Consider the following 25919-nt stretch of genomic DNA (forward strand, 5'->3'; position numbering starts at 1 on the left):
GCTTGAACAGCGTCATCCACTTGATAACAGTGGCAAATGATGGAGCAGAGTCTCCCAACACTATCCAATTCGGCTTTGATGCTGTCGCATTTAATCCCTTCTTCACCAGAAACTTGGATGACCACACAAACTTCCTTTTGTTTCATGTTGTCACGTCACTTGCACTTTTGCTCCTTCACGTGCCTATGGAAACCAGATTATTGGAAGAGTGGCGCTGAAATTTTCCCTGCATGTTCAGAACAGATGTGGCCTTCTAATGCACATGCTTTTGATTGAAACGCCATCTCTGACCGATTCTTAGAACTTTCCGAACAACCCTCGTATAAAGAAGTGTTGGTATAGTGTTCTGTTTCATGCTATGACAAAAAAAGCACCAAATCGATATAGGAGTCACAGCAGTCTAGTCAGTAAGGTGTCAGATTGCCATGCATTCCTGGGATGGGCGATCTAAAGGCTGGAATTTATCTGGCCTTTCCATTTTGATGGCAGACACTAGTGTCTCAATAAGAATAAAAAATGGCAGTATCTAGACCAATAACAACAAACGGTATCCTTCCATACTCTGTAGGCAGTCAGCCATTTTGAAATAGTCTAATAATCAAAGACTTTGATTTTTTCACAAACACACCACACAAAAAAGTGTATATGCTGGTGTGAACAATATGCATCTTAATCATGTGTCTTGTGCATACATACACTATGGATTATACTTTCTTGCATATTTCCCCACATTTTGAGATTAGAGACCAAAAATACAATGAACCCCGAAGATTTACAGTTGAGCAAATTCAAGTATGAATCTGCAATATTAATATTTCTTTTCTTTTTTCATTATTTTTGGATATATCATTCTTCCATGGTGAATCATCTAGTTAAGTAGATGTTTTACAGCTATTTTTTTAATGGCAAAAAATTAAAAATTGCCACTACACTTGGTTGCAAAGTGGTTTATAATGTTATATTTGGTGGCATTCGTCAGGATAAATATTGTTTTTACTGGGAGTTTTTAACTGACCTACAGAAGTTTGAGGTTAATTATCTTCCGTCATAACCTTTGTAAGCTGCAGTCTCCGTTTACTAAATTATGTGCTACATATAAACGTTTTATTGCGAATTTTTGTGTATTCAGTAAAATTAATTTCAAATAGTATAAAAAATACTATACAAAAATTCAAGTTCATACTAATAATTTAGATTTATCTATTCTAAATTCCTTATTTAGCATAGGTGAAAATCTCCAGTCACAAAAATAATGACCACATATGTTAAATAGTAATGTGTGGTGCAAAAGCCCTTGAGGGCCAGTTACAGCATAACGTGTGGTCAGCACGATGAACCCCCAATTGTCGTCGTAGGTTTCCATGATGAGGTCACACTACTAACCAGTAGACATCCCATAGCTCGAGCCCAAACCCTGACGTCTTATATCAAACAGCCATGATGCAGGACGGTAATGTTAAATATTGCTTAGGTTAAAATTCTTGCTTCTTTAAAAAAGTACGAAATCAAAGCTTAGTAAATAATTGCATATGCACTTTTTATATTACTTACATGTACAGTATTTAAAGTTACACATGTGGTTAATAAGAAAACAATACTTTATTTCTATAACATGGATTACAAAATTCAAATACAAAAGCAAGCAAATATTTGTTTGAACACAAAAACTTAATTATTAGCAATCTATTAAATGAATGTATATATTCATTATTTTTGAAATGAACAAAGTAAACCAGTGAGTGTCTCACTGAGTTCCTATGCCAGGATGCACCAAGTGCATGTGGCGTTTCATGTTATACGTGCGACTAAATACTAGATGACAAATTGGACACTCTGTAGAACCCTTGTGCAGATTTTTATGTAGGGAAATGGAAACTGGATGCTTAAAACCTTTTCCACACACATTACAATGGTATTTAAATTGAAATTCTTCATGTTCCAGACCTCCATCTTCGTCCAGCCAAATTGGAAGAGGTGCTACAGAAAAAGAGACCAGGATGTACACCATTGTTTTGTTTCCATATGAATATGTAAACTTTACATGTAGCTTATAATAAAAGTAAAATTTCCAGCAGGTATATATTAGGCGCATCCAGAAAGTAAGTTTCCCATTTGCCCACAGGTGGTAGACCATGTGTATTGAAACTGGTTTTGCGCATGCCTGTGAGGCTCATGCCCTGTCTAGTGAATGTCCTAGAAGACACCTCCCAAAAGTTCTCAGTAGTATCGCGGCAGCGATGAAACATGGGGGCACTTATTCCATCTCCCGCCGCGTGCGAGGTTCACTCGGTGATCAAGTTCTTAAAAGCACAAAACATACAGCTGATCAAAATTCATCGTCAGCTGTGCCAGACGTCATGAGCAAGCAGATGGTGCGCCGTTGGTGCAGGATATTTACTGAAGGCCGGCAAAATGTGCATGATGACTAGTGCAGTGGGCAGCCACCGGCTGTTATGAAAGAGCTTGTGGAGCAGGTGCAGCAGCATATACTGGAGGGTCGTCGCGTCATGATCACGGAACTCAGCAGCAATTTCCCGCAGATTTCTGAGTCATTGTTGCACGACATTGTTACCAAATGCCTCTTGTTCCGGAAATTGTGTGCCCGGTGGGTGCCGAAACAACTGATGCCCAAACACAAAGGAAAATGCATTGGCACGGCGCTGACATTTCTGCAGCGTTACCATAATGATGACGATTTTCTCAACAGGATCATCACAGGGGATGAAACGTGGGTAGCATACAGCATCCCAGAAAGCAAGGAGCAGTCCTTGCATTCGTGTCTCAGTGGATCTCCATGCAGGATGAAGTTCAAACAGACTGTGTCTGCATGAAAAGTGATGTGCATGGTGATCTGGGACAGACAAGGCATTCTGCTCATCGAGTTTCTGCCCAGAGGTGAGACTGAACGCTAACCATTACTGTGAAACACTGGGGACATTGCGATGAGCCATTCAGAATAAGCAACGTGGTAAGCTCAGTGGTAGGGTGATCTTGCTGCACGACAATGCGAAGCCGCATACGGCTAGGTTCGGTTGGGAGGTGTTCGATCATCCATCGTACAGCTTGGATCTCCCTCCCAGTGATTACCACCTGTTCTTGCACCTGAAAAAGTTCCTGTCCAGTCAACATTTTCACAGCGACAAAGAGGTTCAGATGGCTGTCACACAGTGGTTTGGCGCACAGGCGGTGGACTTCTAAATACCACGCAGGTATACAGAAGTTGGTCCCACACTATGACAAGTGTCTGAACTCGGCCGGGAATTATGTTGACAAGTAACTGGACAAGTGCTGTATCTGTGGCAATAAATCATTGAATGAAATAATGTTTCCTTTTTGTGCACGACCCCAGGGAACTTTCTGGATGTGCCTAATATGTTGTAAATACGTTTATATATATATAAACGTATTTATATATATGCTGGGGCAACATGTCCCAATTTACAAATACATCAATTCAATCTCAATGAAATTTCCATATATGAGCTCTTGGAAACAACTATTTAGTGCACCAACCACTTCATTGCATATATTGATCTTGGAATCATATGATAGTAGGGACAGACCAACAAGAAATTTTTGCTGAGAGAATTGATATAAACTTTACAGATACCACTATTGCATAATGATGAGATCATTACTGGATCCTTCTTATGTTATGAATTGTATGTACTGGCTTTCTTTGAATGTTTGGCCATTAGGATAGGCAGGTGTGTCACTGGACAGCCGACCAGCGGAAGTTTTCTGTAATGGGTTAGGTCATTACCGGGACCTATAAATAGGAAGGCAAGGAAGCATCTCCCTCAGATGTTTGGCTGAGTACTGCGATGTAACAGGTGACCACCTTCTCTAAGGGGATCGGCTGGGAGAGCTTTCCTTTACTATGTGAAATGACAGGGACTGAAGGGTTTCTTTTTTTTGTACTCGTGAAGCCAGTGGCTACACGAATCTACACACTCTCTTCAGGATGGGGGGACAGGGTACACTGAGATAGGGATTTTGCAAATAACGGCCAAGTTTTAACTTATTCTGTAAATAATATGAATAAACCTCCATATATCAAAAGGAAAATGGGTGTTATGTTATGATTTGATGAAATACTTGTCTCTTGCCAATAATTACTGCTATATTTTCACAGAACTTAAGGTACTATATATTTGTTGAACCTAGGGACAAGGTTATAAAATGTATGGGAGTGTATGCTGAAGGTGCGAGGTGTGAATCACCTAAAAAACACAATATATAAATTATACAATTGTACCAATCCAATAGAAATAATGTTCAGTGAAGAATAAAAATGGTTAATCAGCTCCTTAATACTTGTGACTAGAGTTTGAAGAGTGGATATCTGAATTGAAAGAAAAGGCATTCAATATGAAAAAATGAAAGAGGCTCATTGTGGTGAATAGCACATACTTGATGAGATAGTTCTTAAAACGGAACAGTGAAATTCAGAATTTCCTTCCCATCAGAATATACAACTTATACTTGATATTGTTGAAGCTGACCTCAATGGCAGACTAGTTAGTATAGTGAATTAGGAAGCAAGATGTCCTAGATATAAATCCTGATAAAGTGTAGATATTTTGTAGTGCATGTCTATTCATCTATTTCGTAAATTCATCTATCATCACTAAAAGGCAGAAAAGCGGTGAAAATAACATTTCAATATATAAAAACATAACATTGGACATATCTTATTCAGACATTTTTGTATTTTACTTGCATTATGTCATTTAAATGACAGTTTTGATTAATTGCGAAGACTAAATTATACTGATGGACATTCAAACCAGAACAACTCCTGTGACAAGATTAGGAGTTGACTACTCAACACACTTAAAAATATGCATCATTTGAAAAATCTGCTGGTTGCTTCTTTTCAGATGAATTTGAACACATTTAGATTTTAATATGTTGGTTCTCTTGTTGCAAGATTGGAGTAATTTTGCCTGACAACTGATGTCTATATGATACAAACCAGACAAAATTTAAACAATAGTTTATAATGTTAAGAATCAGTATTGACAACATGTGTTTCAACTTCTGTTTGCTGTATTTCTCAGTGTTTTAAAATATACACGGTGGTGCATATAAGTTGGAAACCCTGTCGGGAATGCAGGTGCGCAGAAGCAGAAATCTCCCATGGTTCGACAGATGCAAGTCTGACATGGAATATTCACCTGTTTAGACACGAATCATGCAGAAGGTACCAAGACGGACGGTCCAGTGAGTCTCCATTAACCCATGCCAGAGTGTCACTATATGATACAATAGAAAGCCAATGGCAGGGTGCAGAAACAAAAGTCTCCAGGTCAGAGGAGGCATATTCTCTGGCATCCTGATGCATCTCAGTGCAGTATCTTCTACGTCTCTTGAATGGAAACCGTTTGAATAAACGCATGCACGCCTGCATTCCAACAGGGTTGCCAACTCATATTGGCAGATACAATATTCACAAACCTGTGTGTATATATAAACATCTACTGTGAAATTTTCATTTTTCTTATTGCGAAGTATAAATATCATAAACATCTCTGAATTAAGATTTTTGATATATCTTGCATCTACTAATCTCATAAATGAAGTGGAACAAATTTTAAATAGATTATTCCAATGATGTTAGAAATTATTTATTTTCTCGGGCATACATGTTCACTCTACATGATGTACATATCAAATAATACAACTACTGTAGTACCTAGTGATTATTCATATCAATGTAACATGACTAATTTAACACACAGACATTTTCAAGATATAAATTACAATGTCAACAATACTAATCTGATTTCGCTACACTCAAGGCATTAAAAACAAACAAAAAAAAACATTAAAAATGTAAAGTTCTCAGATAAATCATATCCAGAAAAATTTAATATTTACATGATATGTATATTATAATGAATTAGATTAAAAAAAAAAAAAAAAAAAAAAAAAGAGCTCACATCATTATTATCACTTCTCACTCCTACCCAAACCTCTGCAACTGATTCTTCAAAATTTTGGGGGATATTGGTATTCTCCAATATTTAATACCTCCGTCTCTATCACTCTTTCTCTTGATGGTAGTTCAATATGTTGACAAGTGAATGCCGATGAAATATTGAAAACTGTTAACCATTTCATGAAACAATACATGCATTGCTGTAAATCTTGCGATAGCATAACTATTCAAGAGAAAAAAAAAATGCCTATTAATTCTTCATATTTACACAATTTCAAAGGGGGGAGGGGATTGCCATCAGCAGCTTGTATACTTGGCCAGTTAACTCATTTGCTTTCATAAATATCTTGAAATAGTACATTTGGATTTGTTCCAGATATATTTTTAAAGAAACAAACATTAATGTAAAATTCAAGTAATTGTTTGGACTGATGGAATATAGAATTTTGAGTATTCCAGTGTGAGGAAACAAACAAATAACAGTTTATGTTCACTTGCACTTGCCTTCAATTACTGTACATGACAACCTCACTATGTACCAACCGTGCGTGGACTCTCATATCATACATTCTGCTAAAGATTTTCAAACACACTGGACACTTGGTGTGACCTGTATGCAAATTCTTATGCATCGTTAGAGAATTACGATGTTTGAATTGCTTCCCACATATCTTGCAAACATGCTTCATATCTTGTGAAACTTTTGGAAGAAGAACTGTAAAGTCCGCTCCGAGTACTCCTTCACTTTTCATCTGCTTCTTTATTATACTAAGTCCCCACATAGCACTCTCGTCTTTCTTCATGCTCAGGTTTAAGCCTTCTTGTAATGTGTCTCCCGACAGCGTAATTGGTACTACAGGAAGAGAAGAAGATTCTATATTCACAACTGAACTGATGGTTATTGCTTTTAACTGAGATAAAAACAACTTTCAGAAAATGAGAAGAGACTATGGTGCGCATCAATCCACTGGGTTAACAATTTAAGTGTGTTAATATTTAATATAGATTCTTTATTAAAATGGAATAAACTGCTTGTATTTGCATGCATTACGCATGTATAAAATACGAGAAAGGACTAATGTAAATATGGATAAAGGATAAACAAAACAGGAACTATAAATATATTGCAAAGGACCAGGCTTGGAAACTGGACTTCCACTTTTAAATGTTATTTAGAATAATGTATACAATATATAAAAGCCAAATACATAGTTGACAAAATTTGATTTTCAAGCAAAAGACAAAACTAGTGTACAGCAAACATATAAAATAATAATAGGTATCTGGATCTGACCTTGAAAAATTAAACATATTGGTCAGCGTAAGTTTTCCAAATCCTAATGACACATTACACCTCAATTTTGATTGATTGATTGTTGCTACAAAACAGAGTTCCAGCTTAGAATCCAAAATAAAATGATTTTTTGTGGTATTTCATCTGATTGCCAATCATTGTAGTTATTATAATTACGTTCAACAGGGAGAAAGGAATAAAAAAATATTACATATTGCTTAGCCAAGGCAATGTAAATAAGACTGCTAATTATCCGATTATACGACATCAACAACTATTGCATATTCCTGCAGCAAAAAGATCTACAAAACATGCAAATCTCCCATCATGTTTATAAACACACAAGATGTTTAGATGCCAACTTAATTATGTTAAGAGCTAAAATTACAATCACGTTTTGCAACAATTAGTTATAAACAATGATGATCATGTCACAGTACCAAGGAAATGAACATGCCAAAATGCAGCATGCTATATATTGGCACACACACATGTGATATAGTTATAGGGTGACCATACATCCCGTTTTGACAGGGACAGTCCCGTTTCAGAGGTGTGTCCCGGTCATCCCGTCCATTTTATTCAAAAGCTACTACTTGTCCCATTTTATAAAAATCTAGGAGTTACCTTGAAAACCAAGTCTAAATTTGAGATACATTTCATGCTAAAGAAAAAGATTTTTTGTATGTATCCCGTTATTTGTAGAGCAATGAATAAGCACGTAGTTTCTTTACGGAATTGAGACATGAATTTACATTTCCTGCATCTTAACACAAAAAAAAAGAAAAAAAAAAAAGATTTTTGAACGGTTGGTGAAGAATAAAGCTTCTCTCAAAAAGGTTGGTTCTTCTAATAAATACAATACTTCTGACATTACTCAACTTCAACATCAAAACTTGGTCAGAAAGGACTAGAAACGCTATTTAAGTCTTACCTAGATTATAATAATCCCTTTTGACATTAGGAGAGCTTATAATTCATTTATTGCTTATGATATATAATTTATGTGATCCATCCTTTAATAAATAATAGTAATACGTTAATAATAACAATAATTGTATAATTAGGCTTAACCAATTTTTTAGGAAAAAAGGGGTAAACTGTTCTCCTTGAGATGTCCCGTTTTAAGATCAAAATATTATGGTCACCCCATATAGTTACCAAGTGTACAGTATCAAGCAAATGCAGAATAATATGAAATACTCTCTTTATAATATAAATGTGAATGAATGTCAATGAGAGGTTTAACTTCCAACAGAATAATCACAGAATGCAATTAAATGCACATTGTCTATTAATGATGCAAGGAGAGGATTTTACTCGATTTTGCTTGGACGATGCAATAGAGCGTATGGAATCGAGAGCTTCTTCGCTGAAGTAAATAATGCTCGAACAGGCAAAACAAGTGGTACACACTCAAAGCCCAGTAGTACAAATGTAACTCAGTGTGGTAGTGAGCCCTCAAATATGGATCGTGTAGTGGAAAATGCAGTGAAATTGAAACTTAAGTGAACATAGTTCACAGCTCCATGTTAAAATGTAGTTTAGACTATCTTACCAATACACCATGATGTATGAAAATGAAATACACGACTGTGGGCTGAAACTACCAAGGTCGATATTTTACACATGTGTCTCTACTATTATTGTAACAACAAAATTATATTCCATTGTATACGCTTCAGGATGGGAGACTCAAACACATACGAGCTAGCAAAAGTGGTCGCATGCAGGACTCTATTGTCCCTTGCGAGTGGCCCTCCATCAATCTCATCCAATAATCACTCTTCATTGTTGTGATCAGCCAAAAGGTGCAGAAGTGATGTTAAATAACAAAAATAACAATATAAACACATTTCAACTCTTCTCTCTTAATAAAAATTTAGAATGGCCAGGCTAGTTAAGCTTGATGCACATTTCTTCTGTATTCTGAGCCTTCTCCATTAGCTGACGGGACCCTCTCCTGTCTGTTAGCCTCTCGGGACGAGAACTTTTCAGACACACACTTTTCAAACTTTGTGGAATGTACAAAAAAAATCATAGCAAGAGTACTAATTGTCATAAAGGGATAAAATCAGTTTTCTTATTTCTGTGGAGGTGGAACTTAAACATTTTACTTCCCAATAATGAAAGTTTAAAAAGAGGAGAAAGAAATCAAAATTTCACACACAAATTCATATTCAGCAAAAAAAAAAAAAAAAAAAATGTATGTAGCAATGGTATATTCCTACAATCGGCGCTAGTCACTAGAGTACTACATCGGACCACTTTAGCTCGCTCAAACTCGTTCAAATCTCCCACACTCGAGCGTACCGCACTCGTAGGGGACTAGCTATGTCCTGTATTTCAGAGCCTAATAAGCATCACTGTCAACCTAAAACCCATACATGGAAGGACACCACTCTATGCAATTGCAATTCTACATCATAATTCTGTATATTATTATGTAAGACTCAAATACAGCACATGTGAAAGTATGTAATATCTACAGACCGAAACGTAAAATGGATAATGCTGAGAGACCTGCCTAGGCAATTACAATTGTTGTATCACAGTGCAACAAATACGTGTACATTATTGTTCACTTACCGAAAAGGATAATCGTATTCTGCAAAATAATAAAATGCAGTTATAACATTCAATCGAACATTATTTCAATAAGAGAAAATAATCGTGGAAACATAAAATGTTAGTGTAGGTAGTTTCAGCCCATAATCATTTATTTCATTTTCACATATCTCGGTAAGATATAAAAAACTGCATTTCAACATGGAGATGACAACTATGTTCATTTATTTTTCAATTTCACTTAGTCTTTTACTTCACGATCCATATTTGAGGAACCTCTACCGTAGACAATATGTCTACTAAGAGGGTTCGAGAGTTCGAGTGTATTTCATTTGTTCGGTCGTTTTTCACTCGAGAGGAAGAAGTATCAATTCTGTGTGCCATCTATAGTGGAACCACGAGCAAAACAACCTGCGCAGACCCGCGAGTCATGTGCACCGTAACCCCGCGAGTAGGGGAGGGGGAGAGTGGACCATGCTTCCTTATGGCCCGAGGTGGAGGGAAGAAGGGAAAGTTGCGCGGGGACTTCTCGTCCCAAGGTTTTTTTCCTTGTGGTCGATCTATAGCGTTGCCTGTGCAAACTATTTGCAGCTCGAGCAAAAAATGCTCTTTGCAGCACTCTACTAGTCACATTGGAAATATACATATATTTCCCGAAGGGGTTAATAATAATAATATTAATAATAATGTATAAGCAAAGTAGTGTAGCTATCTTATGAAAACGTTTCTGAAAAATTTGTTCTACTGTTAGCCCTATGGATGCTAGATGCACTAAATTTGTACAGAAGCAAAAGACCATGCTTTGCCCTAATTAAAAAAAAAATAATAACAAAAAAAAATTAAAAAGGTTAATTCTAATCTAACAACTGGAGGTGTCCCTCTGGTCCCCTGTCGACTGTTGAACATTTTTTTTCCATTTTTGCCATCATTACTGGTAAAAGAAAAAAATATCAGCAATAAACTGTGGTTACAGCCATGGTCCTATAAAGCGGGTACCTGGAGGAAACTCTGGGAAGTAAATGCAGCCAGGGGAGTGGTGCGATCACATCACACCCCCTTCGGTCGTGATCTAGAAAGTGTGGGACCCTAACTCCACACACCCTATATGCCTTCATGGCATAGTGCAAAGCACAGGGGAGGGAGCGCGCACGTGCGTGCACACACACACACAAACAGTGGTGGAAAAATAATACATCCATTCATATGTTTTAAATAACAGTGCATAATTTTCCTTGGAAAAATTTGGCACATTCAAAACGTGTTTAGTAAAAATAGTAATAGCATGTAAATTTCTGCCTCGTGGTACTGGTTTAATTTGAAACCAACCATAGTCAGGTTATTAGTCAGATATACAAGATGGATCCAGAAAGTAAGTTTCTCGAATGGCGAACATATAGCAGGCCATGCGTTGCGAGAGGTTAGTGCACATGCGTGAGAGATGCATGACGTGGCAATCATATGCAACAGGCAGCACTCCCGACAACTCACGGTAGCACCGTAGTAGCGGTTGAAGATGGCGGTTCTTATTCCAGTTCCTACCAACTGTGAGGTTCTGTCGGTGATAAGTTTTTGAACGCTCAAGGCATAGCACAGATCAAAATCCATCCTCAGCTGTGTCAAGTGAATGGGGCAGACATCATGAGCAAGCAGATGGTGGATCGCTGGTGCAGGCAATTTGCAGAAGGTCGGCCATATTTGGCTCAGCACACACCAGATCTTCTGCAGGAGTTCCGCTGGGATGTGTTTGACCATCCACCCCATATCCCAGATCTCGCTCCCAATGATTACCATCTTTCCTTACACCTCAAGAAATTCCTGTCTGGTCAGCATTTGCAAAGTGGCGAGGAGGTGAAGATGGCTGTCGCACACTGGTTCTGATCCCAGGCAGCAGACGTCTTTGACACAGGGTTACAAAAGTTGATCCCACGGTACGAAAAATGGCACAATTCCAGTGGGGAGTATGTTGAAAAATTGCTGAACAATTACTGTATCTGTTCCAATAAAAAATGTCCATTGCAATTGTGTTCCTTTCTGTAGATGACCCCACTGAAACTTACTTTCTGGACGGGCCTCGTATTAAAATGCATACACAACATTGAAGTTTCCTTTGCATTTGAATGGAACTATAAAAGCGCAGACATGGAGTTTGCATGTGTATTAGCTGCTAAACTGGTAATAATAAAACTAGAAGGAATTATGAAACATGCCTAACTTGTGGAAGAAACAGAACTTACGGGAAAAGAATCGAAGAAGAAAATAAAGTTATGTCAATTCATGCTAAACATGTAAAACTAGTGAAGAAATTGGCATGCAACGATAGGAACCATAACCCTCTGGAGAGAGAGGAGATACGCATAGCACAAGTCAATCAAAGGTCAAAACTACCTAAATTACAATTCAGCTCCACAACCTCCACATTTCGTCCCTTGGAAATCTTGTAACATGCACCTAACTTTACTACCTAGTCTCGCCATAAATACTGTTACAACGTAAATACTGAAGAACTGAGCAGTGGTTAAAGATATATTAACATAACTTTACATGGCACTTGTATGGAGTATTAACCACACTTAGCACCAATCAGTTTTCAAATTGGGCACCTTTGGCACGCACACAGGCTTGAAGTCATCCAGGCCACTCATCTATTGCAGCACGCATGATATCCACTGGAAAATCTGCCACTGCTGCTACCAAGGAACGCTTCAAACTGGCAGTTCTGGTGTGCCTATTCTTGCAGAAAATGCCCTCAAAGCACTGACCACAATTTGTAGTCCAATGGGTTGAAGTCGGGGCTGCGAGAAGACCAGTCTGCAGGTGAAATGAAATCAGGCATGTGATGCTTGAGCCACTGTCATGTTGATCGTGCCTTGTGGGCTGGAGAAGAATCTTGATGGAAACTCTATTGTTGGTTTGCAAACAATATGGTGCATCAATCTTTGACAACGGGCTCCAAGACTATGTTTGCACACGTTACTGCCTTGGATTTAACCCCCTTTTCACAAAAATGTAGCTGGGTGGCACCAGAATAACTCGCCCCCCACCAAACCATCACTGAAGAGGGATGATGGCCCCTCTGAATTCTGTGAACTTGTTAACGGGCCTCCTGCATGCTAGTGGCATACACCCAATCATTTTGGTGGTTGAAGCTCTCTTCAATTGTGAATATTTTCTCATCAGTGAAAAGAATACTCTGATGTCCATTCTGGGCGTAACGCTGCAGGAGGCATCTGCATTTCACACCCTCTGCTGCTTCAGTCAAGGTAATGTCCGGTAGATCGGCAATATGCTCTAAGCCCAAGGCCCTCACGAAGTAGCCTGGACATCGATCTTTCGATACGTTCATCTCACGAGCCATCACTGCCTGCTTCCGAACTGGATTTCGGCCTTCTGCACTGCTCGGGTCTGCACAAGGACGACCTTGTCGTGGGCGATACTTAACAGACCCGGTTTCAGTGAAGCGCTGGATGTTCTGGTGCACAAACATTCGACTCATTTTCAACTTTTTTAAGGTCTGGAAAATTTCACTGGCTGATTTCCCAACCTTGTGTAATGCTATCACAGCGACACGGTTTTTGTAATCTCCCCATTCTATGTTGACAGCTGCAGGTACATGCTTGCTCTTTCACAGACACACTCACAATGACTCAGGGTGGAAGCCAGCACATAGGTGGCGCTCTATTGTTTACACTTGTTGGATGGTATACGTCAGACGTTTGTAACAGTATTTATGGCAAGACTGGGTAGTGCTGATCACTGTAATGGAACCAAAAGTAAAGTGAGGGAGGGAGAGAAGGTTCATTTTCCCCATATCCACAGATGTGAACACTTGGCTGAGCCGATGCCGAGGTATAGGAATAGGTTTCAGTTTTGGTATTGGAAAGTATCAGTTTGAATTCATCTACCGATACCAGCCGATACTTTTCAGGCAAATTGGTCTATCATGGGGTCCCATGTTCGCGGGGTTTAATTTTCCTGGAAATTATGCAAAATTCAAACTTTAATTTTCTTTTCATTGTGCAGCGATTTTGCACGAAAAGCTGTATTTTTGCAATTACATTACATCTATTTTCAAACTCTGATGAAATTCTTGAATATTGTAAAGCAATTTCCTTGGTAAATTGATGCATAAAATTGGAGAAGAATATTCACACACCATTATTGACCAATATTTTGAACAAATTTTAATTATTGTAATTTTTCAAGTTATCGGTATCGGTGGGAATCAGTAAGAGTATTGGCTCAGCCCTAAAAATTTACTTTGTTCGCAGTAATCTATTCTCTATTCTCATTTACCAATATTTCAATTCCTCTATAGACATACAGGGACCAGAGGCATATGTACGAAGAGTACTTGAGAACCAGTCCTTCTACATTTGACATAGAATGCTGTTTTGATCGATTGAGTTGATGTCCACTTTATGCACAGAAGGCTAATCAGGACTGGACCTACAGCTTAAAGTTGGATCCATACCACTATGTGCCTCCACCGGGTATCGAACCTGGAACCCCTCGATGCTACCACTGAGCATTCTGTTTTGCTTGGTGCATTTTATACTTCTGTGTTGCTACTAGAACTTAAGTAAGTCACTGTACTTCCTCCCTTTTATACTTAATCTTGTGTAGTGTATATTGCTTTCTCTGCAGACATATAAAACATGAGTAGAAACACATCATATGTACAGAAAACACTTAAGCATTAAGATTATTTTTACTATTTTCCAATTTTGGAATTAAAAGTTTCCTTATTTTTAGAGAGAGGGAGTGCAAATGTGTGTGTGCACTAAGTGCTAGCAAATACCAACTCTTAAAGATTTTTGAAAAGTCCATCAACTTCCATACTTTAAAAGAATGAATGTGCCTCAAAACAAGATTCAAAGAGTGAGTTTCGGCACTGCAACTTTCCTCTTCTCCATTATTAACAACTTCTTTTCACCTTAACATTATCCTTACCCACCCTCAATTTGAAGTATGAAAAGAAAAATGAGACTTACAATTCAGCAGAAATAACATTACACATTAATTAAATCTAATGCCCGTCAAAATTGTTGATCAATAAGAAACATACTACACACACTTACACCAACAACAACAAAAATTAATATACAATAGTAGTAGTACTTGTGCTATTACCAGCTCGATAAAGGAAGAGCTCTTCTCTAGCAGAATTGTCTACACTTAAAACTAGCTCAACATGCATATATGAGCTTTTTGCTCTAGTGTGGAACCCCATCTAATCCAAGATTTTTGTAAAAAAGCCCTTATGGATTCCATGAGAAAGGAAGAGCCCCTCAGATTGATGTGCCTATACTTACAAAAAGGCACTTCTGTGAGATTGTTGTCCATAATCCTGTCAAAAATTGATATTTTTTGGCCATACCAGAAATTAAGCTAAACCCATACCTACCCATACATATTTACTTCAGGTTTAAGTTCAATTGGATACCAGGTTCAATCTAATATTAAAACAATATAATTCTTCTAGAATTGCTCTGTGAAAAAACCCTTGGGAAATTCTTGTAAAAAACAAATTCCCGTGAAAAATATGCCCCCTCGGAATTTTCTGTGAAAAAACCCTCGGGAAATTCTTGTAAAAAACAAATTTCACGGGAATTTCTTGGCTGATGCAATTTTGTTTGCACGCAAAGCTTCAATACTCAGAAATTGCATCAGCCGGGAAATTCCCGTGAAATTAGGGTATATAAAGAGATTTTGCATTACATCAGCCATTATTGTGAGAGTGGCTGAGGAGAACAGATGTGTTTTTACAGTGCTCCTCATACTTACAGGCCTGTTTGATTTAATATTCATATTAAATACAATATTTTGCCTGATATTTGTTACATCTAGCTTATTTGTTGTTATTTAGGGTCAGGCCTATATCTGTTACAGCTTGTTATACAAAAATCAATACATAACACTCAGTGCTGGGTCATTGCCATTCAAGATATGCATGTTCGTGCAGGCATTTGTGCTAGGTCAGTGTGAATCAATATTTATTCTCTTTTTCCACTTGTGGGCTATTGGCCTTACAACCTGTCATAAGATAAGCATAAAGATTAGATTTAAAAACCCAGGAAATTTTATATAAATACCAAAGCGAGAAATATTAACACACACACACACACACACACACACACACACATATACAGTACAGTGCTGAACCCAATTGATATTTTTTATTCAGTATAAAGTTTTGAATTGAAACCCAGGAAATATATATAATAAACAACAACAAAAATGCCGAATCAAAAATATTGTGACCAATGCAATAAGAATATATTTAGCTCTAATTGGGCCAGACACCAAAAAATTTGTAACTCCGGCAAATACAGAACTCCCACAAAAATATGCCCCAAATGCAATAGAAAATATAGCATGGAATATTTCACATATAAACATAAAGATACTTGTTCTGCACAGTCATCAATATTGCCCCCACAAGCATCTACATCTGGTCTGAAAAGGAAGCATGAAGCACCTGTTAATGCCAGAGCAGCAAAGCAGCTATGCTATGCACCTATCCATAGCAGTTTTAATGCTCAACTTAGGGATTATCGGTTTGTATCAGAGCCAAGATGTGGTATTCAGAATTTTTTGAACAATATAAATCCTGATCTGCAGGCAATTCTAAATGCACAAAATGGCTCTTATAAGCTCTCCCTCAAATTGTATACTCAATATAAGAAACCAAATGGTACAAAATTTACACAGCCCCACATAACAGAAACTGTACCGGTATATTCAAATGCAAATTCAGACACAATAATAAGCAGGTTGATGGATCAATTGAACATTAAACACTCTGAATTTGCGGCAAAAGAGTCTGGATGGAGCCTATGCGGCTTTCCGCACAAGTTATATGTTAATATTTCTGAATTCAGCCCATTACAAGGTTCCACATATTTGCCATTACCTATCAATATTAAAAACAAACAAGCCATGGTTAATATTGAAAATAATGATGAGAAATGCTTTTTGTGGTGTATTTTAGCTGCTTTGTATCCGGTTTCAAGAAATTCTCAGAGAATAAGTTATTACAAACAACATGAACATGATTTTGACGATGCAATGGAGGGTTTAGAATATCCAATGTCTGTTCAGCATATTGATAAATTTGAAAAAAAAGCCAGGGATATGAATGGTAAACAATTATCTATTAATGTATATATTTGTTCCACTGGCCGTGACAATTGCTTGATAGATCCTCTCAGAATTAGTACATTTGTTGATGATTCTGCTATTCCGATTAATCTGCTCTTAATTGAAGGGGATGGCACAAATCATTACACTCTGATACATAATCTTGAAGCTTTAGTCAGAACACAACTAGACAAATCTAATAGAATATTCAGAATATGCGGAAGATGTTTAACTGTACATGATGGTAGAAAAACAGTAAATGGGGTTTGTAAAGTGAGTGCAGAAATTGCCAAAAACAAGTTAATTGAGCATCTGAAATACTGTGGCAATCATAAACCTGTTCATATGGTGATGCCAATGCCAAGTGAAAATTGCAAATTTAAAAAATTTGAGGCCTTGTTGGAACACCCAGCATATATTGTTTGTGATTTTGAATCGAATCTCAAATCTCTTGCATCCTGCAATCCGGATCCTGAAGAATCTTCAGTTACACCATATCAGCTACATGAACCTTCCAGCTTTTGTTATGTGGTTGTACAGGATGGTGTTGTTACCAAAGAAGATTCATACATGGGGCCAGATGCCATCAAAATATTTGCACATAGAATAGAAAATGAGTGCCGTGACATAGCATCTAACATCTTATTAAAATCAAAACCCATGTTGCCTTTAACAAAGAAACAGATTGAAGATTTCAACAATGCAGAAAAATGCTCGCTATGTGATTCTGAATTTTCAGATACAAATATCAAGGTGCATCACCATTCTCATACAGATGGTCGATATAAACAGGTCCTGTGTAATAGCTGTAATATTAAGATCAAGAGACCAAGATTTGTCCCCATATTTTGCCATGGAGCATCCAATTATGATTTCCATCATCTAATCAGGTACGAGGGGTTTGAGAAGCAGAATTTAAATATTTTAGCTGAAAATGATGAAAAATATATATCTATTAGCAAAACAATTAAAGTTAATGGATTTTCTATTCAAATAAGATTTCTTGATTCTTACAGATTTTTATCTGCTAGCGTGGCTACACTGGCCACTCAATTACCTGATGATCAATTCAAAATCACACGTGCATTGTTTCCAAATCAGTACCTGGAATTAATTAGGCGGAAGGGTGTATATCCATATGATTATGTTACAGATTTTTCTAAATTTGATGAGTGTTCTTTGCCACCACAAGAAGAGTTTTACAGCAAAATCAGAGGATCTGGAATTACTGATGAGGATTATCACCATGCCCAATTGGTGTGGGACAATTTAAAATGCAAGACATTTCGTGATTATCACATGGCTTATTTAAAACTTGATGTGACCATCTTAGCAGATATAATGCAGACATTCAGAAAATCTTGTATGCAAAATTATGGACTGGACCCAGTGTATTTTTACAGTGCCCCGGGCCTAGCATGGGCTGCAATGTTTTTAAACACCAAAAAGCCATTGGATCTGATCCAAGATCAAGATATGTATCTGTTTATGGAGCAAGGTATAAGAGGAGGGATGGTGCAATGTTCTCAGAGATATGCCAGAGCAAATAACAAATATATGCCTGATTATAATCCAGAATTGCAATCAAATTATATAACATATGTGGATGCAAACAGCCTCTATGGTCACGCAATGATGCAAAAACTGCCATATGCAGGGCTTGAATGGCTCGAAGATTTCAATATTGAAGATCTTCAGAACTATGATGACAGAGAACATGGCCTCTTCTTAGAGGTTGATCTGACAATTCCTGATTATTTACACAACAAATTTTCTGATCTGCCCCCAATTCCCGAGGTTCAGTGCTCACCTGGCTCTAAACAGAAGAAGCTCATGATGACACTGGAGTCAAAACAGGGTTGTGTCATATATTACAAGAACCTCCAGTTCCTGATGCGTCATGGTGTTCAAGTAACCAAACTTGGAAAAGTTTTGAGGTTCAGGCACTCAGAATGGTTAAAACCATACATTGATACAAACACGGAGCTTCGAACATCTGCAAAGAGCGAATTTGATAAGGGCTTGTTTAAATTGATGGTAAATTCTGTATATGGCAAAACAATTGAAAATGTCAGAAAACATACCAATGTTAAAATAATTACTGACCCCAGCCTGAGCAAAAAATTGGTTGCAAAGCCTAATTTCAATTACAGAAGAATTTATGATGAAGATATGGCTCTTTTCAACATGAAAAAAACAAAAATTAAGTTTGATAAACCTATTTATGTAGGGGCTGCAATATTGGAATTGTCCAAATTACATATGTTAACATTGTATTATGATGTGTTGAAACCTTTTTATGGTGATAATGTAAAATTGATGTACATGGACACGGATAGTTTTGTTCTTGATATTAAAACAGAAGATGTTTATCAAGATATTGCACAGCCTGAATTGTTTAAATATTTTGATACCAGTGAATTGCCAAGCCATTTGAATATTCAACCCCACAACAAAAAAGTGCCCGGCAAGTTAAAAGATGAGACACTTGGTGATGTTATTGTGGAATTTGCTGGGTTAAATGCCAAGATGTACAGTTTTAAAACATGTAGTGGTGTTGTCAAAAAAGCCAAGGGCATTGGCAAAGTAGCTGTGGAAAAAGAGCTTAAATTTGAAGATTATAAAAATTGCATCAAATCCCAGAGTTTAATCAGAACATCGGAATCCAGAATTCAGAGTGTGGATCACTTGTTGACTTCAAATGTTGTAAGAAAAGTGGCTCTGGACCCACATGATGATAAGAGATGCATTTTATCATGTGGCATACATACTTTACCATGGGGTCATTGTGATTTGAAAAATGGCAATCAATGCCCAATTACAGAGCATGATTTGAAATAAATAAACATGCCTATGAACTTATTTGGGTTCAAAAAACGGACTGTTATGGACCTGCCAACACCACAAGCCTCTCCTGATATAATATCTAAACTGAGTGGCTTTTTAATTATTCATCTGAACAGCATATTTACAGATGTTGATGAGGAGACAGGCAAAATATTGTACATATTTAACAATAATTTAAATTATTACCAATTACCTGTAGGTGGGCAATTGCAATTTATTACAACTCCTGAGGGTGATGTCAAGATTTCAGTAGGGAGAAATATTTATAGAATTAAGCACTCAAACATGATTTCTGGCACTGTTTATACTGTTTCTGCTGGTGACTGCTTATATATTGAGGTCCCTGGATCTTATGACAAGCTTATACCCTTTTTTATAGAATTAAGAATCAGATACTCTATAATAAATAACTACTAATCAAAATGCCTAATGATATATTTGGCCATACAAGACATGAAGATCACAGTGATGAGATTCTGATGCTTGATGTCAGAGTCAAGAAATTAAGAAGTGATTTACAAGCTTTACAAACAACACTCAATGCCAGTCTTCAATTAGAAATTACAAATTTACAATCACAATGCATGGACCCTCTTCTTAAAATTGATTCTGAACTCAAATTATTGCTTCAGAAATATACTGATCTGGCTACATTGGATAATTTTCAAAGTTTGGAAGAGGCTGTAGCAGCTCTTCAAGCCAAATTTAAGACCCAGGCTAACAACTCTGAGCAATTGAAACAGCAATTAGAAGAGCAGATAAATAATGTCCAGACACAGCTCCAAACAATTGTCAAAAGCATAAAATCACAAGAAGATTTTGATCTAGTGATTTCCACTCTAAAGGAACAGATTCAGTCACTCCAAATACCTAATCTGGACCCTCTGAACAATGCCATAGCCGAGGTTAAAGAAAAAATTGAGACACTTGAAAATTTTATGAACAATTTGCCATCTTCTGATGCTTTGAATGCAATAACTCGGAGTGTGGCAAATATTAAGCTGCAACTTGAAACATATGAAGATTTTGGAAAAATTCAAAGTTCCATAACCCATCTTGAAGGTACAATAGCAGCAGTGCAAAGTGATTTGGCAAATGTACTTGAATCCAGATTGCCCGGGATTGTAGATACCCTTGTTAGTGTCCAGCAACAAATTACAAAGCTTGAAAACCTCAACACTGAATCTGAACTATCTCATTTTCATCACTTGATCGATGATATCCAAACAAAGCTTGAAATTTTACAACAATCCACACCCTCTCAGGCAGATATAGCCCTGCTCCAAGATGCCATGCAAAATGTGGCTCATGCTTCTGAATTACACAATGTAAAATTGGCACTTGAATCTTTGCAAAATACAGTATCAAATCTTCCTACATCACAGGAACTTAAAAATATTAAGAGAGCAGTGAATAGGATATTGAAATCAGAAGATATCAAGAATATCCAGGCAGAGATCAAACATCTTACTCAGACAGTGGCCACTCTACCAACCAATCAACATATTAATGAATTGCATGCCCTGTTTGAGGATATCAGAAGACAGGTCCATGATCTTTCAGCTCAAAATTCAAAATTGGCAGTTGTTGAAAATTTGCAACAAATTGTAGCTAATATCAAGCAACAGCTAGGAACCATGGAATCCAATCAAGCAAATGCTCTGTCTGTTTTTGCCACCCAGCTACAAGAAATTGTGCAACAATACAAGAAACTTGCTGTGGACATAAGAATCAAGCCTGGGCACGATGAGATTGTTAGGACTATCAATGAGCATCTTGAATCTGTAACAAGCAGATTGCTCACAGCAGAAAAGGAAATAACAGGCATAATCGAGAATCCAAAACATTCAGTAATTCTTGAATTGTACAGCATCCCCAACAAAGAATATGATTCTCCATTTACACCAGGTGGCAAAATATATATGCTGTCCCCTGCACAATTTTATTACCAGTTTTTTGTTGGGGGCACATTGAGACCAATCAAGATCAAATATTGGCTTCAGCCACAGGCACACCACTACCCCACCTTATCAATAACAAATGCTAACAACAAAGTGAAAATCACCAGTGTAGAATTGGAGGATTTTACAGATCCCAATACATTGGAAACAGCCTATACTGAAGATGATGGCACTTTGGAATTTAAAATACAGATAGGGGACAAATTATATTTAGAAAATCCTGCAGTATCAGCTGCTGAACACCCTATAGTTGCAATATTCTTGTTTACATATTATGTCTAGAAAAATTATTGTTGATGAATTACACAGACAGGCCCGACATAATTTTAAGAGACTCCCAGTAGTCACAAAGGGCATAGATGATTTATGGCAGAGCGACTTGATTGAAATGGCAAGTGGGCAGTTGAAAAACTTAGACAAAATCAACAAGGGCTACAAGTATCTACTCACTGTAATAGACACATTTTCAAAATTTGCCTGGGCTGTGCCACTCAAATCCAAGACTGGAAAATGTGTTACAGAAGCTTTGAGAACAATCATCAATCAGAGTGGAAGATCCCCGCGCTATTTGCAAACAGATAATGGCAAAGAATTTTATAATTCAGTGTTTCAACAATTTATTAAAAGCCAGGCAATAAAACATTATTCGAGTTACAGTGATCTCAAAGCCTCAATTGTAGAGAGATTCAACAGAACCTTAAAAAATCTTATGTATAAACAATTTACCCTCCAAGGTAATTATAAATGGATTAATATTCTTCCAGAACTTCTACATAAATATAACAACTCGGTCCATTCCACAATCAACATGAAACCCTCTGAAGTAACTTCATCTGATGAGCAAAAATTGATCAGCACTGTTTATTATCCTAAATATCAGCCAACAATAAGAAAAGCCAGATACAAGATTGGGGATCAAGTAAGAATAAGCAAATATAAGCACTTATTCAAGAGAGGCTTTACAAGAAACTGGAGCACTGAATTATTTACAGTGGTTCAAGTTAAACCCGGGACCCTTAACACATATATAATAAAGGATCACCGAGGAGAAATTCTCAAAGGCAGGTTCTATGAACAAGAGCTCAGCAAAACTAAACAGCCTGACACATATCTCATAGAAAAAATCATCCGCAAAAAAGGCAACAAGTTACTTGTCAAATGGCTGGGTCATCCGGAAAACAGCTGGATCGATGCAAACAAAATAATAATATGAACACCTGGGATGTTATAAAGAGGCTGCCAGAACCTGAACAGCAGAATAAGAGAAATGGAAAATTGTTACCTGATAATATTAGGTGTCTTATTGTTGGGCCATCTGCTTGTGGTAAAACTACACTAATGGTTGATAATTTTTTATTGGCACCCAACTGGTTAGACTGGAAAAACAGGCACTTGTATATCTTCTCTAAGAGCTTGGAACAATTAAAATATCAACAGCTGATGAAGCTATATGATGGATTGGATATTGCCATTTTTGAACCAGATGTTAAGCCACTTGATGAGTGTCTCGATAATTCTGTTGTTGTGTTTGATGACATTATATTGGATAATCAAAACAAAGTTAGAAATTTCTTTACACAGGGCCGACACAAAAACATTGATTGCTTCTACCTGGCACAGACTTTTTCAAAAATACCCAAGCAACTGATCCGGGACAACAGCAATTTTATATGTGTATTTCATCAAGATCATACCAACCTCAAACACATACATGATGAATATGTAGGTGGGGACTTGAGCTACAATGATTTTTCTAAGTTTTGCAGCAGGTGCTGGAACCAGGACAGTTATGGGTTTGTTACAATTGATATGACAAGAACACCTAATACTGGTAAATACAGAAATAAAATCAGCAATTTTCTAGACGTTGAAACGTATATAAATAACCATGAAAAGGCCAATCATTGATGATCTTAAGTTAAGAGATTATCTTGTAAAAAGATTTAAGGGATGGAAATCAGAGAACCGTGGAATTTATGAAAAACACAAACAAACAGAACAGCCTGTAATTGATGCTATTAATAATTTAGGTAAGAATATCAAAACTGTTACAGAGCAGAATCAAAATTTACTCACAGAGCTTGTACCTGTAGCTGCTAGGAACATATTAGATTATCCATTCACCCCACTTTCCAGTATTCATACACCTAGTCCTCCTCGAAGAATTGAGGCTAGTCAGGATCCTATTGAATTGGGTCTTCTTGCTCAAAAATATTTAACAACACCTAAAGACAATAAAGATGAGGTTTTTGGCTTATATGCTGACACAGAGCTTGATGGCAGCATCATACATAGAATTGGCAATTTCAGAGTAACATTTATGGGAGATGATATAATTGTTTATTCAGAATCTCGTCTCGGAGAAAAAGGTGCTTTTGTTAAGTATCTCGGAACACCTGGATTGTGGGAATTGATGACTAGGAAGAGACCTGGCAGCTATACAGATCAGGATTATGAGGATTACAAAGAAATATTAATAAAATCAGATGCTCTATACCAGAACAATGATCCCACACAAAAAAGAGTCAAGTCGAGCAGTGGGGCAAAATACAATAATTTAATCAAGCCCATATGGTCTCAAATCAAGACTGGCAGTGGAATCAAACAATACAACACCCTGCCTAAAGAATTTGTGTGGGTTGATGATGTCAGGAAACTTGTAGATAGGCTATTGGTAATAGCTGGGGAGGAAAATGCTGGGAACCACAATTTTTACAATGAAAAGGTTGGAATTATGGACATGATAAGCGCCAAATTGTCTAATTTTATAGTGAATGACACTAAGGGGATTGGATATCTCATAAAAATTATTAATACTCTACCACCTAAATTTTGGAATATTTCTGAGGGTCGGGGCCTTGTTAATGACATTATAAACAAGCTGCCATTTGAACTACATATTCCAGGTTATCAGTATTGTGGTCCAGGCACAAAATTGGATCATAGATTAAACAGAGGGGATCCTGGTGTAAATCCCCTAGATGCTGCTTGTAGAGACCATGACATAGCATACAACACACATTCTGATCTTGACAAAAGACATGTTGCAGACAAGAAATTAGAAGAGGCTGCATTTGGTAGATTTGTAAGCAAAGATGCTTCTTTGAGTGAAAAAATAGCAGCATTGGGGACCACCATAGCTATGAGCACCAAACAAAAACTGGGGTGGGGGTTGTGAATATGTATATAATAAACCTACAATGAAGGCCAAGGGTGTTATGTATCAAATACCTTATGCAGGTCTCAAATCTCTTAAAACTATTGACAGTCTCTTAACAAAAAAGCAGCGCAAGAAAAAAAATTCTTGTATTGCCAAGGGACATGGTATGAAATTGTTGCTTAGTACCCCCCAATTAAAAAAATTACAGCAATCAAGAAAAAAATCACATGTGGGGGGATTTATATTTACCATCCCTGCCATCTTAGCTGCTCTCGGGGCTGTTGGGAGCTTGGCTGGGGGTTCAGCCGCCATAGCAAAAACAGTAATAGATGCCAAGAAGAATAGGGCAGAATTAGATGAGCAGAGGCGCCATAACCTGGCCATGGAGAAACAAGGCAAAGGTATTAAGAGAGCCATGAATAAGTTTAAAAAAAACAAGAGCCGCTTACAAACCAAGATATTGAAGCTTTAATCAAGCCATTGGGCATCAAACATTTTAGAGGTGTGTACATGTCTGATTTTTTGCCAGAACAACCACTCAACAAAGAGTGTGGCATTGTTAATTTGGATAAGTACAAAAATCAGGGCACTCACTGGATCTGTTATCTTAAATATTTAAAAAATGAGGCATTTGTGTTTGATTCATTTGGAGGTGTTCCACCTGAAAATTTAATAAAATATCTAAATTCAGCTAATCTTTATTACAATAATGCCCGTGTTCAAAACTTCAAAGATGTTAATTGCGGTCATTTGTGTTTATCTGTTCTTAGATATATGTCTCAAATAAATAAACCATCAATTAAAGATTTTCAAAAAGCCTTGTGGTATCTGAAACATCATGGGGGTATTCCATCTCACCAGCCAAAATTCAATATTGAAACTCAAATTACATGATGACATTGTATATCCCAAAACAATAGCTCTCAGGGCATTTTATGGCATGTACCTAATCCCCAATATTACACACCACAACAACACAATTGCAGTAGGGGATGAAAAAATTGT

The 25919-nt window shown here is 37.1% G+C and overlaps 1 protein-coding gene across 24 annotated transcripts in view; it reads right to left on the bottom strand.

Moving 5' to 3' along the window:
* LOC146001468 (zinc finger and BTB domain-containing protein 8A-like) overlaps positions 1–25919 on the bottom strand; it is a 212921-nt gene that overhangs the window by 96979 nt on the left and 90023 nt on the right. The window contains exon 6 of one of the 24 annotated variants that reach the window (XM_083138799.1): positions 5947–6797. The exons of the other annotated variants lie outside the window; for them this stretch is intronic. Within the exon in view, the coding sequence (XP_082994925.1) occupies positions 6451–6797 (347 nt within the window). The 3' untranslated portion in view covers positions 5947–6450. Of the gene's footprint in view, positions 1–5946; positions 6798–25919 lie in introns of those variants that run through there. 24 annotated transcript variants of the gene reach the window in all.

The sequence above is a fragment of the Lepisma saccharinum genome, chromosome 17 (genome assembly GCF_977018435.1).
Source record: "Lepisma saccharinum chromosome 17, izLepSacc3.1, whole genome shotgun sequence".
Taxonomy (NCBI): domain Eukaryota; kingdom Metazoa; phylum Arthropoda; class Insecta; order Zygentoma; family Lepismatidae; genus Lepisma; species Lepisma saccharinum.